The 13,328-nt window shown below is 56.3% G+C and overlaps 1 protein-coding gene across 1 annotated transcript in view; it reads left to right on the top strand.

The window, feature by feature from the left end:
- Nucleotides 1-2,407: 2,407 nt before the first annotated feature.
- The window catches only part of CD99L2 (CD99 molecule like 2), a 16,438-nt gene continuing 5,517 nt past the window's right edge, over nt 2,408-13,328 (top strand). The window contains exons 1-6 of the mRNA XM_009636358.2: nt 2,408-2,523; nt 6,093-6,211; nt 8,111-8,149; nt 9,573-9,668; nt 10,494-10,574; nt 11,548-11,640. Coding sequence (XP_009634653.2) covers nt 2,408-2,523; nt 6,093-6,211; nt 8,111-8,149; nt 9,573-9,668; nt 10,494-10,574; nt 11,548-11,640 — 544 coding nt within the window. The remainder of the gene's footprint in view (nt 2,524-6,092; nt 6,212-8,110; nt 8,150-9,572; nt 9,669-10,493; nt 10,575-11,547; nt 11,641-13,328) is intronic.

The following is a 13,328-nucleotide window of genomic DNA, read 5'->3' as shown; positions in this document are numbered from 1 at the left end:
GAGCGGGTCACGGCAGCAGCGTGCTGGCGTTAGCGGAGGCTTTTAGGCGTTTCATTAATAGGTTTCAAACATAACCACCATTAGTCCCTCCACAAAGAGAAAGTCTTCATTATGCAAATTCTCATCTTAAAGCTTTATTCATGTGCTTCCTGGCAGGCTTTCCTTTAATCTCAAGAGCAAGATTGCTTGGAATTACCATATACCCTTGTTAATTGCATTAAAAAAAAAAATTTAGCAGAGGTTGTTTTTGCCATAATCAAGAGTGATTTTGATTAGTACTTCTGGAAATCAAAATGTTTTGCTAGGAATGGAGAACGGGGACAGCAGCATTGCCTTGTGCCCCGTGAGGAGCAGGGGCCATCCCAGCCGGGGGGCTGTGTCCCACCGCTCTCAGCTGGCTGTGCCCCGGCCCGGGGCGATGTACCCCCGGTGTCAGCCATCGGTCCCACTGCCACGGCGGGTGCAGGGGGCTGAGTTTCTCCCCCACTTCTCTTCCTGGCAGAGCCCTGCCGCCCCTCGCCCCAGCCGGCTGCCAGCAGGGACATCCCGGGCAGTCTGTCTTCTCTGGCAGCAGCCAGGGAGCTGGAGGAAGTTCCGAGTCTGCTTTTCAAGGCAGAACAAGTCAGGAGGAGATTTTTGTTGAGGAGACAGCCTGGGCACAGCTGGAGAGCAGCCCAGCTGCAGTGAAGCTGTCCTTACCCACCAAGCCCGCCAGCGCCGCTCCAGAGCCCGTCCGCATGCCCCAGCTCCGAGGAGCTCCGCGCTCCCTGCCTGCGCAGAGCCGTGCGTTGGTCTGAGCAGCCAGCAGGAACTCGAGATGCGCAAGCAACTTGGCGCTTGCGAGCAAATTTCCCAGGCGTTTGGCAGGTGGCTGGGGCTGTGCCCAGGCAGCAGCTGTGGGGAGCAGCGGCGAGCCTGAAGCTCCGCTCTGTGCTGACCGGGATCACTGCGCTGGCTGGCGGCGTGGCACCATCGCCTGCTCCAGGAGGGGTCCCTGGGGACCCCCGGTGCCACCAGAGGCACCCCTGCTGCTGCAGAGGGGGCCTGTGCCCGTGGAGGAGCAGCCGTTTGCTCCCCGCAGACCTTTGGGGCTTTATCTTTGCTGAGCCGGTGGGAAACACCGCAGCGAGGATGCGGTCCAGCACCCAAAACCCTTCCATCCCCAGCGCCCTGCCCAGAGGTGCCAGCGCAGCCGCGGGTGCCCTGCACAGGGAGCCACCTGCATGTGCCAACGCCGTAACTCAGAGCCAAAAAGATGAGATCGGTCGCTGGAGGGACCATGGTGCTTTCAGTTACCTCGGCACGTGCTTTCCTCCTGCTCTCCCACCCGCTGCCTGCCACGCCGCTCCTAAGGTAGATGCATAAAAGTCAGGCCGTTTGAATTACTTTCTGCTGCCCTTGTACCTGCTTTGCATTCTCCCGTAATCTCCCAGGCTGTCAATCTTGTGCCGTCGCGGGCTCTCAATTCCCAGGGAAGCTAAACACATATATATTGCACAAAGAGATCTGTGGGCTGGCGCTAAAAATGGAATATACCTCACTCCGAGTGCCGCAGACGGCCTAGCAATACACGGCGTGTGAATTATGATACTGTAATTCAAGCTTTGTCAAACAGTGGGGCTTAATTAGAATATATATATAATTGTGAAAACTAAAAAGCTGACGAGTACAATTGCGCGTTTGAGCTGCCTGCTACAGAAAATAATGAGGAGAGAATACATTAAGGTACAGAACCCTTCTACCTTCAAAGAGCAGCTAGCTCTGATTAAAAATACCCCCAGCAAGGCGAGGGGCCACGGCGAGAGGCGGGGGAGCCCACGGCACCGGCTTGGCCATAACTCTCACCTCTGTTTTACAGCCTCCCCCTGGCGCAGCTGCAGCCTCGGGGTGCCCCCACCCCCCTGCTCTGGCACTGGGGGATTGGCGTTAGGTACCACAAGATATGCCAGCTCAGTTTCCTTTTATCGCCATATTAAAGAAAAATATGGAAAATGCGTCCCGTTTGCCCGTTTCCCCCTGTGCCACCGCCATAGACCTGCAGTTCCACGGGCGCTCCAGCGCTGTGCAGTGCCGGTATGCAACCGCTCCTCGGTACATAACCGCTCCTCGGTACGCAACCGTTCCTTGGTACTCAGCCATGCCTCGGTACGTAACCACGCCTTGGTACGCAACTGCTCCTGGGTACGTAACCATGCCTTGGTACGCAACCATGCCTCGGTACACAACCATGCTTTGGTACACAACCATGCCTCGGTACGTAACCACTCCTCGGTACCCAACCATGCCTTGGTAGGCGACCATGCCTCCGTAGGCAGCCATGCCTCAGTACGCAACCATGCCTCGGTACACAACCACTCCTTGGCATGTAACTGCTCCTCAGTACACAACCGCTCCTTGGTATGCGACCATGCCTCGGTACCCAACCGCTCTGTGGTACACAACCGCTCCTCGGTACACAACCATGCCTCAGTACACAACAGCTCCTCGGTACCCACCTGCTCCTCGGTACCCACCTGCTCCTTGGTACGTAACCATGCCTCGGTACGCAACCGCTCCTCAGTACCCAACCGCTCGGCAGCCAGCTGGCGCGTGGGGCTCGCTTCCCCTCCCAGCTGCCCCTGGGGATGGGCATTTGCTCCCAGCAGCGAGAGGCAAGAGTCCTGCCAAGGACCCAGGGCAAAGGTGGGGAAAAAAAGCCCAAACTCATCTAGTTATCAATCCGTGAAGATCCCATACCGCTCCCTGATACCGAGCAACTGGTGGAGGATGACTGTGCGCGTCAGTGGTTTTGTAGTCCTGCAATGGGCTGCAGGCAGCGTGGGCATGTCCTGCACGGGAGGGGAAACCTCAGGGTGTGCAGGACCTCGGCCGCTGAGCGTCACCGCTGCGGCTCGGCAGTGGGCTGCTTGTGAGGTGTAGTGCGTAGGAACATGCCCCAGCCTCTCCCGGAGAGTATAAACCCTTAATATAAAGATACTTGGGGCTGTGCTTGGGTTCCCATCAGAGGATGGGCTTTGGGAGCCTGGGAGACCCACTCCTCCGGCAATTGCAGGGCAGGACTGGGGCCCCAGGAGCAAAGGGATTTGCAGGGAGCAGCAGCGCTGCCTCCCCAAAAACTGCATTTGTAAGGTAAGGTAAACATGCATACCGAATGCTGGTTGGGTTTTAAGCGTCTGGCTGTGAACTGCTGGGCTTGTTACCGCTTAATAACCGAAAAAGAGTAAGGAGGAGAGGGTTCAGCTCGTATCTGCCGGCGTGAGCAGGCAGGTCTGCTGCCTTTGACGGCACTGCGTGGCTACTGATCCATAAAAGGTGTGATATGTCTCTATAACACGCTTTGCATGAAATAAGGATGTTGTCAGCTTCAATTAACTGGCAATCTATTATTAATCCTTGCCAGTGCCTAGGGGATTCCTGGCTTTAAATTGCCCTGGAAAAGGATCTCGGCTTGCCGTGGGTAGCGGTGGGAAAGCCCTGGGAAATGGGCTGTGCCAAGCACCGCAGCTCCTAGGGAAGGTTTTACCGGGCGGTTCGGCATGTTGGTGCCTCCCTAACCTTCATGGGGGCTGCCTGCGTGCCTCTCCCTGGCGGGGGATTCCCCCGGGATGCAGCTGCAGCCCAGGACATGCTCGCGGTTGCTGTTTGACATCAGCCCCATGAGGACGGAGGGCCCTGAGCACCCTTCGTTCCCCTGGACCTGCTGGTGTGCCCGCTGGCTCTTTGGAGGGTGGTTTTGGAAGTGGCACCCTCCCTTCCCACGGTCAGAGATGCAAAGGGGAGCTTCTCACCAAACCTGGGGAGGTGTAAGTGCTGCTCAGCTGGAGGGTCTGGTGAGCCCCCCAAAGCCAGGCAGGGGGGAGCCCGTTTTTTTGGGGCACTCACATTCCCTGCAGGGCCCATGGCCCCAGCGGGGGGACATCTCGGTGCAGCCCCAGGAACCCCGTAGCCCTTCAGCAGAAAATTGGGTGACTGCACGCACCCCCCCTGGCCACCTGCTCCCCCTCACTTTGTATTTGGGCTCCTACCTCAAAGGTGAAGCACAGGGAGGATGCGCTGACGGCAGGGCTCGGGGCATCAGCCCCTAACGTTTACTTAATCACGGAGAGCGAGGGAGCACGGGGAGAGAGGGGACGGCGCTAGCGTACCAACAGGAGTCTCAGTGCCACCAGCACATCCCTCCTCCCAGCTTGCCCTGCCCGCCGCCGAGGCAGGGGGAACCGAAATGAAACGTGGCGACAGTGCATTTCCCCCAGGCGGGTTTGTCAGCGCTTCTCGTCCTGCCAGAGGTGCACCGCGGTTTTCCCCTTCCACCTTTTTTTAAACACAGTTTAAAATAGAAAGACAAGAATGACGGAGCCCTACCGATTCCTGAAAATCCCATAAAGACTGGGGAAAAAGCCATGCTGGGAAAGGGACCCTGCATGAGACTGCCAGAGTAGCAAGTGTGGTATAGTTGGCCACAGCAGTAATGAGCTTGTGGGGTCTCAGCAGGGACGTGCTGGTGGTTTGGCAGCACCCCGTGCAAGCACTAGAGTGGGGCAGGTGGTTTTTCGGTGCCAGGGATGGTTTTGCATGTTCCTTACTTTGCTCCTTTGTGCTTGATAACCCTGTGGCTTCATCTGGGCTGTCGGAGCAGGAGAGCATCGCCTGTCTCATGGTGCCAATATTTCACCAGCCCCCAAGAGGCAAACATTTTGGTAAGGGGGTGGAGGGGGGTGCGGGGAGGCTGGCGGTGCTGAGCACGGCTGGCTGTGCTGCTGTGCTGAGCGAGGGCTCGCCCGCACACCTCGCGCCGCTGATTTCACGCGGTGGCGAAGGGGCTCCACCTGCAACGGGGGCATCGCCTGCTGCCGGCCGTTCCTCCGGCCTCGCAGGGGAAGTGTTGGCATCCTTTGTCCCGATGAGAAACTCAGCCGCGGGCTGGGACGTGCATCACTTACACCCCCCTCACACCCCCCAAACGCTTTGCCAGGGAGAGAGAAGCCCATAGCAACTTCCCAGCCCGAGGCGCCGCGTTTAAATCACCCTCAGGTTTGCTGAGTGCACATTTAAGCAGACGGCAAATGAAACGAGACGTGATGTGTGAGCAGCACAAGCAGGGCTGGAGGCGGTGCAGTACTTAGTGACCACTCTGGGTAGAAGTTTTTCACTGAAATGCTGATACCTGCTTTCTGATGGACTGGTGCCTTCCCGTTGTTATTGTCCTTGTCAGTAAAGCTTTAAATTTATTCATGAAGCATGCTGGAGCTCAGGTGGCAATAGCTAAATCCATTTAGCAGTAGGAGTAAGAGGAAAGCCATTTTAATGTTCTCTTGCGGTGCTGCAGTACTTAGCAAACCCAAAGGATATTAATTACTCAGCATGCTCTGAGATGTAAAAGCATGAATTTATCAAGACAAATACATCCAGAACTAGGGTAAGTCAACAGTAATTAACGTGATGCAAAAAGAAGACGGAGAAAGGAAGGATTAGCTGGCCCTATCGCAGGAGAACACGGTGTAGCACCGAGTTATCCCCGGGATATTATAAAGTGACTGGAATTGTGGTGAGGCATCTAACAAAAAAAATTTGGCAGTGCCTGTCAGGTGTGTCCCTGGGATGGGGTTTGGTCCTGGTTTGTATTACCAAGGCAGAACGATGCAGGCAGGCTCTGAAATGCTAAGTTGTGCTTGGCAGCCAGCAGCAGCGTTTCCATACGGAGCCTTTGATGTTGGAAGGCACTTGTGAAGAAGAGGTGCATGGGGCTTTTTTGCTTTTCACTGAATTTGTCTGCGTTGTCCCAGTGTTTTCACGGTGTTTAGCAAACGTACAATCGGCGAGTACCGCCACAGATGAGTGGCAGCTCGAGAGATGAATTGGTAGGCTCTCCTTGACAAATTTAAGCATAGCATGTGTTTTTATATCGCATCCATTAGGGCAGACAAATGGAAAATCCGGAGATGACTGCTCTGCAATTTAACAGTCACAGCATTCGGAGAAGGCTGATGTCTTCCTCATCACTGATGATGGGTCAGATTCAGAAAAAAAAGCAGAAAGCTCTCTAAAAACTAAAGCAATTTGAGCAAACGAGCCTAGCCGCACCATATTTAAAGGCGGTTTACTTTGTGTGGAGCAAGTACAACCCGTGCCGATTCTTTGTCCTCAGGTCATGGGGGCGTCCCAGGGGACTTCGAACTAGAAGATGCCCTGTACGACCTCAGCACCAAGCAACGTAAGTCACGCTTATTTATTCTTTCAAAGAGGAGAAAACAAATAGATGTTAATAGATGCAATTTGTTCTTTGGGATCTGATGCCAGCGGGAGGGGGGTGGAGGAAAGGGGCTCCCTCATCTCCTGCCCAGGGAGGTGCGGTTGCCCACAGGTAGGACTGGGAATAGTCCTGGAGAAGCTGGTTGCTGACCTTGAGCCCTTTGCTTTCTGATTCCCGCGAGCAAACCGCAGGGGCACGCCAGTGTTTTGAGGTAGCAACAGCACCGACCACAGCTTTTTTGCCCTCCTTGCCTGCTTTAGAAACACTGACTATCAAACATGGGCCCTCCCCTGGTCCCGCTGCATCGCGGTGCTCGGGGAAGGCAAGCGGCAGTGTTGGGGTGTTGCTTTGCTTCATTTTGAGTGTAACCCATCAGTTAAAGGGAACTCATTTCTGAAGGGGGTGCCTTGCTGCTGGCATGCTGGTATTTAACATTTGGCTTTGAAATGTATAATTTTTATCTAAGTCGGGGCCGGGCTGTGTCCCTGAGGGGACAGCAGTGCCTGGCCAAGCTCAGCCTTGGGCCTGGCAGAAACAGCAGCGAGGTCAGGGGGACGGTGGGGGGGTTTGCACCACCCCGGGGGAGGAAATTCAGCGCAGCAGCTCTTGTTTTACACCCGAAGGAGGTAACCTGACCAGCGCAGCAGCTGATGGGAGGAGGCTCATCTCCCTCCCAGGGGCGCGCCACATGTCTCCCCCCAGCACCAAGAGCTGAGCCCGAGCAGGGTCTGCCCCCAGACACATCGCCAGCTCCCCTTCACTGACTGGCTGCAAATGCCAGCGCCCAGCACCCCTCGCTGCCCATCCCTCCCCACTGTCCTCAGACCCAGTGCCCAGCACCCCTTGCTGCCCATCCCTCCCCGTGTGGCTCACAGTCACTGTCCCTAGACCCAGCGCCCCTCACTGCCATCCCTCCCGGTGTGGCTCACAGTGACTGTCCCCAGACCCAGTGCCCAGCTGGGCAGCAGTGGGGAGCACTCTGTGAGTGATGCCGGCCCCCGAGATCACACAAAATACACCTACAAGTATTAAACTGAAAGCTGTAACAGGCTTTGAAACCTCTTTGTAGCCTGACAACACACAAACACTTGCACTGTGTTGTGTTGGCGTTGACGTGGAATAAAGCGTTGGGATGCTCCGTGCATCAATCCTGCGGCATGCTGGGTCAGTGGGAGGGGGATAGGACAGACCGTGGGGTATCAGACTTGGTCATGGGCCTGAGGGATCTCCTCTAGGATTTTGCAAGCCCTTTAATGCATATGTGGGGAGAGCTGGTTATAAACACCCAAGGGCCACCTCCTGCAGAGGGCAAGCAGCATTTCCCCAGGCCGGCGTCCCGGCCGCGAGTGGGGGAAGAGGCAGCGCTGTCCCCGCAGCCTCCCCAGCTGCTGCATCCCGCTCCTGACTTCGTTGCATCAGCCCCGGAATAAAAGCAAACGAAGGGTCTGGCGTCGGGTCATGTCGGACCGTACCTGCACTCTGGAAATGAAGTCCAGCAGAAGCGCTCTGGTATTCAGAGGCGCAGATGGAAATTAATGGGAATAGAGCAGCCACAGCTCTTGCTCATAATTTATTCATACACTTGGTAATGCTGGCCACTATTAATAGATAGTGGTTTACAGGGGCTGAAAAAAATAAATAATCACACACACACTCTCCCCCCCCGAAGGCTGACTGTGGCCACGCGCTGTGCGCGCGGGGGGTTTCGTGGCTCCAGGCTCTGAGTTTACAAACGCGGAGCGATGATAGTCAGCTGGGAAGCTCGTGGTGAAATCTTTGCCGTTTATTCTCAAACCAGAAGCGAGACATTTTTGGCGATGCCCATGACTGACGTTTTCCTCCCCGTCTCTTTTGTCGCAGCCACTCCCAAGGGCCCCAGAAAGCCGGCAGGTGGGACAGGTGAGACCTCCTCGCCCTCGCGGCGTTTAAGCACCGCGTGGGGTTTGCTTCCCACGGGAGTTTGAACCGCATGAGTCCGTCCGTCCGTCCGTCCCCGCCGCGAGCTGCACGTGTGCGGCTGGGTGCTGCTGCCCTAGCGGAGCCGTTGGGACACCTTCGCTTGCCCGCGGGACGGCTGGTGCCGGCGTGCCTGTGCGTGCTCCTCCTGTACGCCCAAGTAAATGCAATATTGATATTTCTGTCCGTGCTGAAGGCGAGTGGCAGGGGAGCATTTACGGCCAAGGCTGAATTTTGCACACTTTGCAGTATCCTAATGGAAAAGACACAAATCACTGCTCAGCTACACAAGGGCTTTTGTTTCTGGCTGTGTGGGACCTGCTGGCTTTCCTTGCAGGAGGGAGCCCAGAGGATATTTTCCTTCCTTTTTTTCAGTCTGATATCCCCAACCTCCATGGAAAGTCCCAGCCTGGTGACATTTCCCCATCCAGGGAAAAACGTCTCTCTGTTTGTGCTGGCTGGCCGGCTCCACAGCTTCTGCCCTGATTGAAGCAGCTCCTTTAAATTCACCCGAGTTCCACTGCCGGCAGCTGCTCTGGCTCCGTTCTGGCCAAACATACCTACTTAAATATAGCGTGGTCACAAGAGCCGAGTGTTGCTCAACCCCGCCAGAGCAGCCCGAAATAAACTGCAGTGGGGGGGCGCTCAGAAGTGAATCCGCTCGCCCCTGCATGAGGATCTTGGCACAAATTGAAGCAAATCCGACTGTCCAGCTCCTCGGCCACCGTGCTCTTTGCTAGGCACAAGAAAAGCCAAGTGCCAGAAGCACGTGCAGGGCTTCAGCATTTGGATCACAGCCCGACCGAGAGGCTGTTTGATCCAATGATCCAATGACACCCCCCCCGGGACATGGACACATGCTGAGGCTTTGTCTTGGCGAGTTTCGTCTTCCTCAGGGAGTGCTTTTTGGATGAGCGATGGCACCGAGGGGCTCCCCTGGCGGGTTCCTGTGCCCCGGCCCCTCTCTGTGTGTGCTCTGCTCAGCCTGGGGTCGCCGACGGGGGGCAGGTCCCAGCCGCCGGCTCGATCCCTGCAGCACCTTCTCAGGAAACGCCGCAGGACACCAATGGGTGTCCCCCCAAAACGCATTATTTTGGAGTGGCTCCGGCTGGGGGTGGGTGGCAGGCACAGCTTGGATGGGGAGAGTTAAGCCAGGCTGATCTGAAGGCTCTGCCATACGGCCGCGATTGAGCGAATGGGCACCCTTTCCAGCCTCACGCCCAGGCGGGCGCTGGTGACCTCCGGCAACGATGCAGCGTTGCTTGCAGGGCATCCGCAGAGCTGCCGCGCTGGGATGCGTGCCAAAAGCCTCGCAGCGTCCCCAGCAAGGACGGGTGTTTTAACAATCCCTTCTCTCCTGCAACAGGCTTTGATTTGGCTGATTACTTTGACACCCCTCTGGAGACCACCACCAAACCAGCCAAGCCGACTCCGAAGCCCTTCCCCAGGCCAGGGAAGCCAGGTACTGTGGAGCTCCCTGTGCCCTGGGAAGGGCGTATGCGTGCCCACCTCCGGGGCAAGGGGAAAACAGTCCCCAAGGTAGCCAGGAGGATGAGATTGGGCATTGACAGATGAGCTCTGGTGGGTTTGGTGACCACCAACAGGTGACTTTGAAAGGTGACCGCCTCCTCCTGCTCTGCCATCATTGTAGTGGAGCCGGCAGAGGAGATGCTCCAGGCTCTCGCTGACATGCCAGGAGGGTCGGCACCAGCATTTCACCGTCCTCCCTCCCCTGCTGCCCACACACCCACCACACGGGGGGCTTTGCCCAGCAGCGTTTTTAAAAGTTTTTAACCAGGACAGAGCCGTTGGCTGTTGTTAGGTGGGAGATTACATCAACGAAGTAGCGCATCCTTAAGTATGTTTTTGGCAGCACCTGGTCCTACTCCTACATGCCGGGGGGAGCCAACAGGGGTGGCACGGGGCTGCCCTTGCGGTGGCAGAGCTCCCGTCAGCGGGCAGTAGCGTGCGTCCCATCGGCAGCGTGTTCAGGGGGCTTTTCTCATCAGCCCTGCCCATCCCCTTCTCAAATTCAAGCCCCGCTGACACATGCCCTGGCACAGGGGATCCCTGCGAAGGTGCCCACCACCCCGAGCATCCCCAGGGAACCGAGGGGTGGGGGGTGCCCCCGGTGTCAGGGGCAGCCAGAGCTGTGGGGAGACCAGAGCGCTGAACCAGTGCAGCCCCAGGTTCCCTGCAGTCCCAGGTTCCCCTCCCAGTGCTTGTCCAGATGCACGTTTGAGAGGGTAACGTCAGTTTGGTCTCTTTTTTACCCCCCTCCCTTCAGACAACAGCTTTTGGGATGTCATCCGCACCACCACGACCAAGCAGCCAAAAACTACGAGGGCGCCCCCCAAGCATAAGCCAGGTGAGTGTGAGCTCCCCCCCAGCCCCTGGGGCTTCCCCCCAGCCCTGCTGCCGGCGCAGGCAGCGGCTTCGGGATGTGCTGTGACGACGGCGCTGACCCTCGCCCAGTATTTCCAGCCCCTGGTCTGTGTGTTCACGTGAGACATTTAGGGAAAAAAAATTTAAAAATAAAAAAACCACACAGCAGACAGGGTATCTTGGCACTGCTCTGCACTCCCCTGGGGGTGTCGACAGCTCCTGGACCATTTTGCATTCCTCTGCTTATTTTAAGGCTGTGGGCTTGCTGTCCTCCCCAGCACCACCCGGTGTGGCGCAGCCCAGCCCAGCCCAGCCATCCTGGGCTCCACCGGCGCAGCCGTCCACAGGCTCAGGGCACCCCAGCTGCTCAGGCAGAGTTTTGGGAAAAGGTGCTCCTAGGCTTAAAAAAAAAATTAAAAAAAAACCCCAACAATTTTGGATCAGAATAAACCAAGGCGCGAGCTGGTGGCTGGGCTGAGGAGCTCAGGTTGGCTCCATGCCGCAGCTTTAGCCACCATTCAGCGAGGGCGATAGCTGCTCCGTCAGAGCCGGGCTGCTCAGGGTGCCACGCAGGCGCTTCATGGAGGGCAGTGGCACCCAGCAAGCACCTCGCGGGCTGCTCCAGCCGGCACAGCGCAGCCACCTCCTTCTCCTCCGCTGCCCAGGCCCTCGGGAGCACCTCTTTGGCTCTGACCTTTTCTACCTGGCTTGATTTATCCGATTGCCTGGTGCTCCAGCAGCAGCCACGTGACTGTTCCTGTGCAGAGAACACGACATTTCTCACCCCAGCGGCACGAAATGGGGTGGGTTTGGAAGATCTGCCATGATGCCGCACAGCAAAACCAGGAGGTGCTTGTGTCAGGGGCTTTTCCTTAGCAAAGCTGAGAGTTCCTTGATTAGTGAATTAATTGCAGAGCCTGTGGCCAGCACTGACAACCGCCCCCCTTGTTTTCTAGCAAAGGATCCTATGGATTTTGACTTGGCTGATGCCCTTGATGATAAGAATGATGGGAAAGATGCTGGAAGGCCGGACATAAGGCCAGGCGAAGGTACGTTGACTCCTTCTCTCCATCCTGCTTGCCACCAGCCACGCTGCCTCCTGGGACCAGCAGGAGACCCTCCCCGGCCCCTCCCGGGAACAGGCTCTCGCTGCCGGACCCCATCCCCGCCAAGTGAGGGGGTAAGGAAAGCAGAGGCGCTGCCCTGTCCGAGGGTCCTGCCCGCAGCCGTCGCTCCTGCCCGTGCAGGGGAGAGGGATGCTCCCGCAGGCAGCGCAGCCCCTTCCTCGGGGTCCGTGGGGAGGGAAGGAGCCCCAGCCTTGGCCGTCCTTGGCAGCGAGGGGCTCTGGCTCACGACCTGTTGCCTGTCTGCAGGTTTCTTTCCCAGGGTCTCTTCTGACCCATTAAATTGCAGTGATTGTGTTAAGTTCCCCCTCATCCCCATACCTGACAGCTATTTAACCAAGGGCATGTGCTGTTGGGGTTCACAGCCATTGCCAAGACATAAATCTAGAGCAGGCTTAAGTCTTGGCATAACATACGCTATAGGCTGGGAGATTTTTTTTTTCCATCTCTAAAATACGCTGGTGAATGAATCATTTGTCTATGAGGATTGTTCCCTTGAGCACTTGAGCTAGAAAACAGACTTTGCACGGCTAGTTTATTGATGTCGAGATGGCCGTATACCCTGCTCACACGTGTAATTAATAGTCAGATATTTTATTAGATTGTATTAACTAGGTGACTTGTCTGCACTTTGATATTCTGGGCTTGTTGAGGTTTCAGACTCCAGCAGGAAAGGTTGAAGCGTTGAACCACTGGAATGTGGCACGGGTCACAAACCAGCACACGCGTTCCCCCAGCACTGCTGCACCCTGGACTGCCTGGGATTGCTCCAGGTTCTGGCATAGTCAGGGGTTTTTTTGCTTTTTACACTCATTACTAAGCCCATAAATCTGGTTTTTGTGGTAAGCTGGTGAATAAGGCAGTTTCTTCCAGGCAGCTAAGGCAAAGGTAACCCTTCCCAAAGTGCAGCGTCAGAGGAGCTGCCTTTTGCTTCTCCCATCACGCGCCCTGCTGTGCCCCCAGGCTCCCTCTGGGACCAGTGCCGAGGGCTGCAACAGCTCGGCTCCTTCAGCTGCTGATTCCCAGACCACCCTTCTCCCCTCCTATCCTGAGCAAATTAAACATTCCCACTACAGCTGTGGCCGAGGCGATAACTTTTTCACCTGTACCGAGCTGTGCCAGTGCTCAGTTCTTCCCCTGGAGCTGCCCTGTCCTTCCGGGAAGGAGGGAGTCGGCTCCTGGCATGCAGGACCCTGGGCTTGCTGGAGGCAGGGCAAGGGCTCGCCAGTCCCCGGCAGTGTGGCCACTGCATGCACAGACTGCTCCTTCCTCCCACCTCCTCTGCCAGCTGAGACTGAGAAGCCAAAACGTGTCATAAACCCATAAATACATCAGTCATTTTGGTTAAAAAAAAAAAAAAAATAGTATTTAAACCTGGATTCAGGGTTTTTTCTTTCAAGCTAGCCTTAAAGTCAATTATTACCTCTTTTATGAGCTTAAAATAATTCGGGGTTAAACGTTTTGTTAATGTTTGGTAATTGCAAGAGAAGCAGAACTGCTTATTAACCAGTCCCGGTTCTCGCTGGGGATGGAGCAGCCGGCTGACTGGGAGCCACTGGCTTAAATGGGCGTGCAAACCCCTGCTCTGGGCCCTGCTGCACAGAAAGCCCCCC

This window comes from Egretta garzetta, unplaced genomic scaffold (genome assembly GCF_000687185.1).
Source record: "Egretta garzetta isolate BGI_Z169 unplaced genomic scaffold, ASM68718v1 scaffold53, whole genome shotgun sequence".
Classification (NCBI taxonomy): Eukaryota; Metazoa; Chordata; class Aves; order Pelecaniformes; family Ardeidae; genus Egretta; species Egretta garzetta.
The sequence above is the reverse complement of the archived record's forward strand: the minus strand, read 5'-3'. Positions and strand labels throughout refer to the sequence as shown.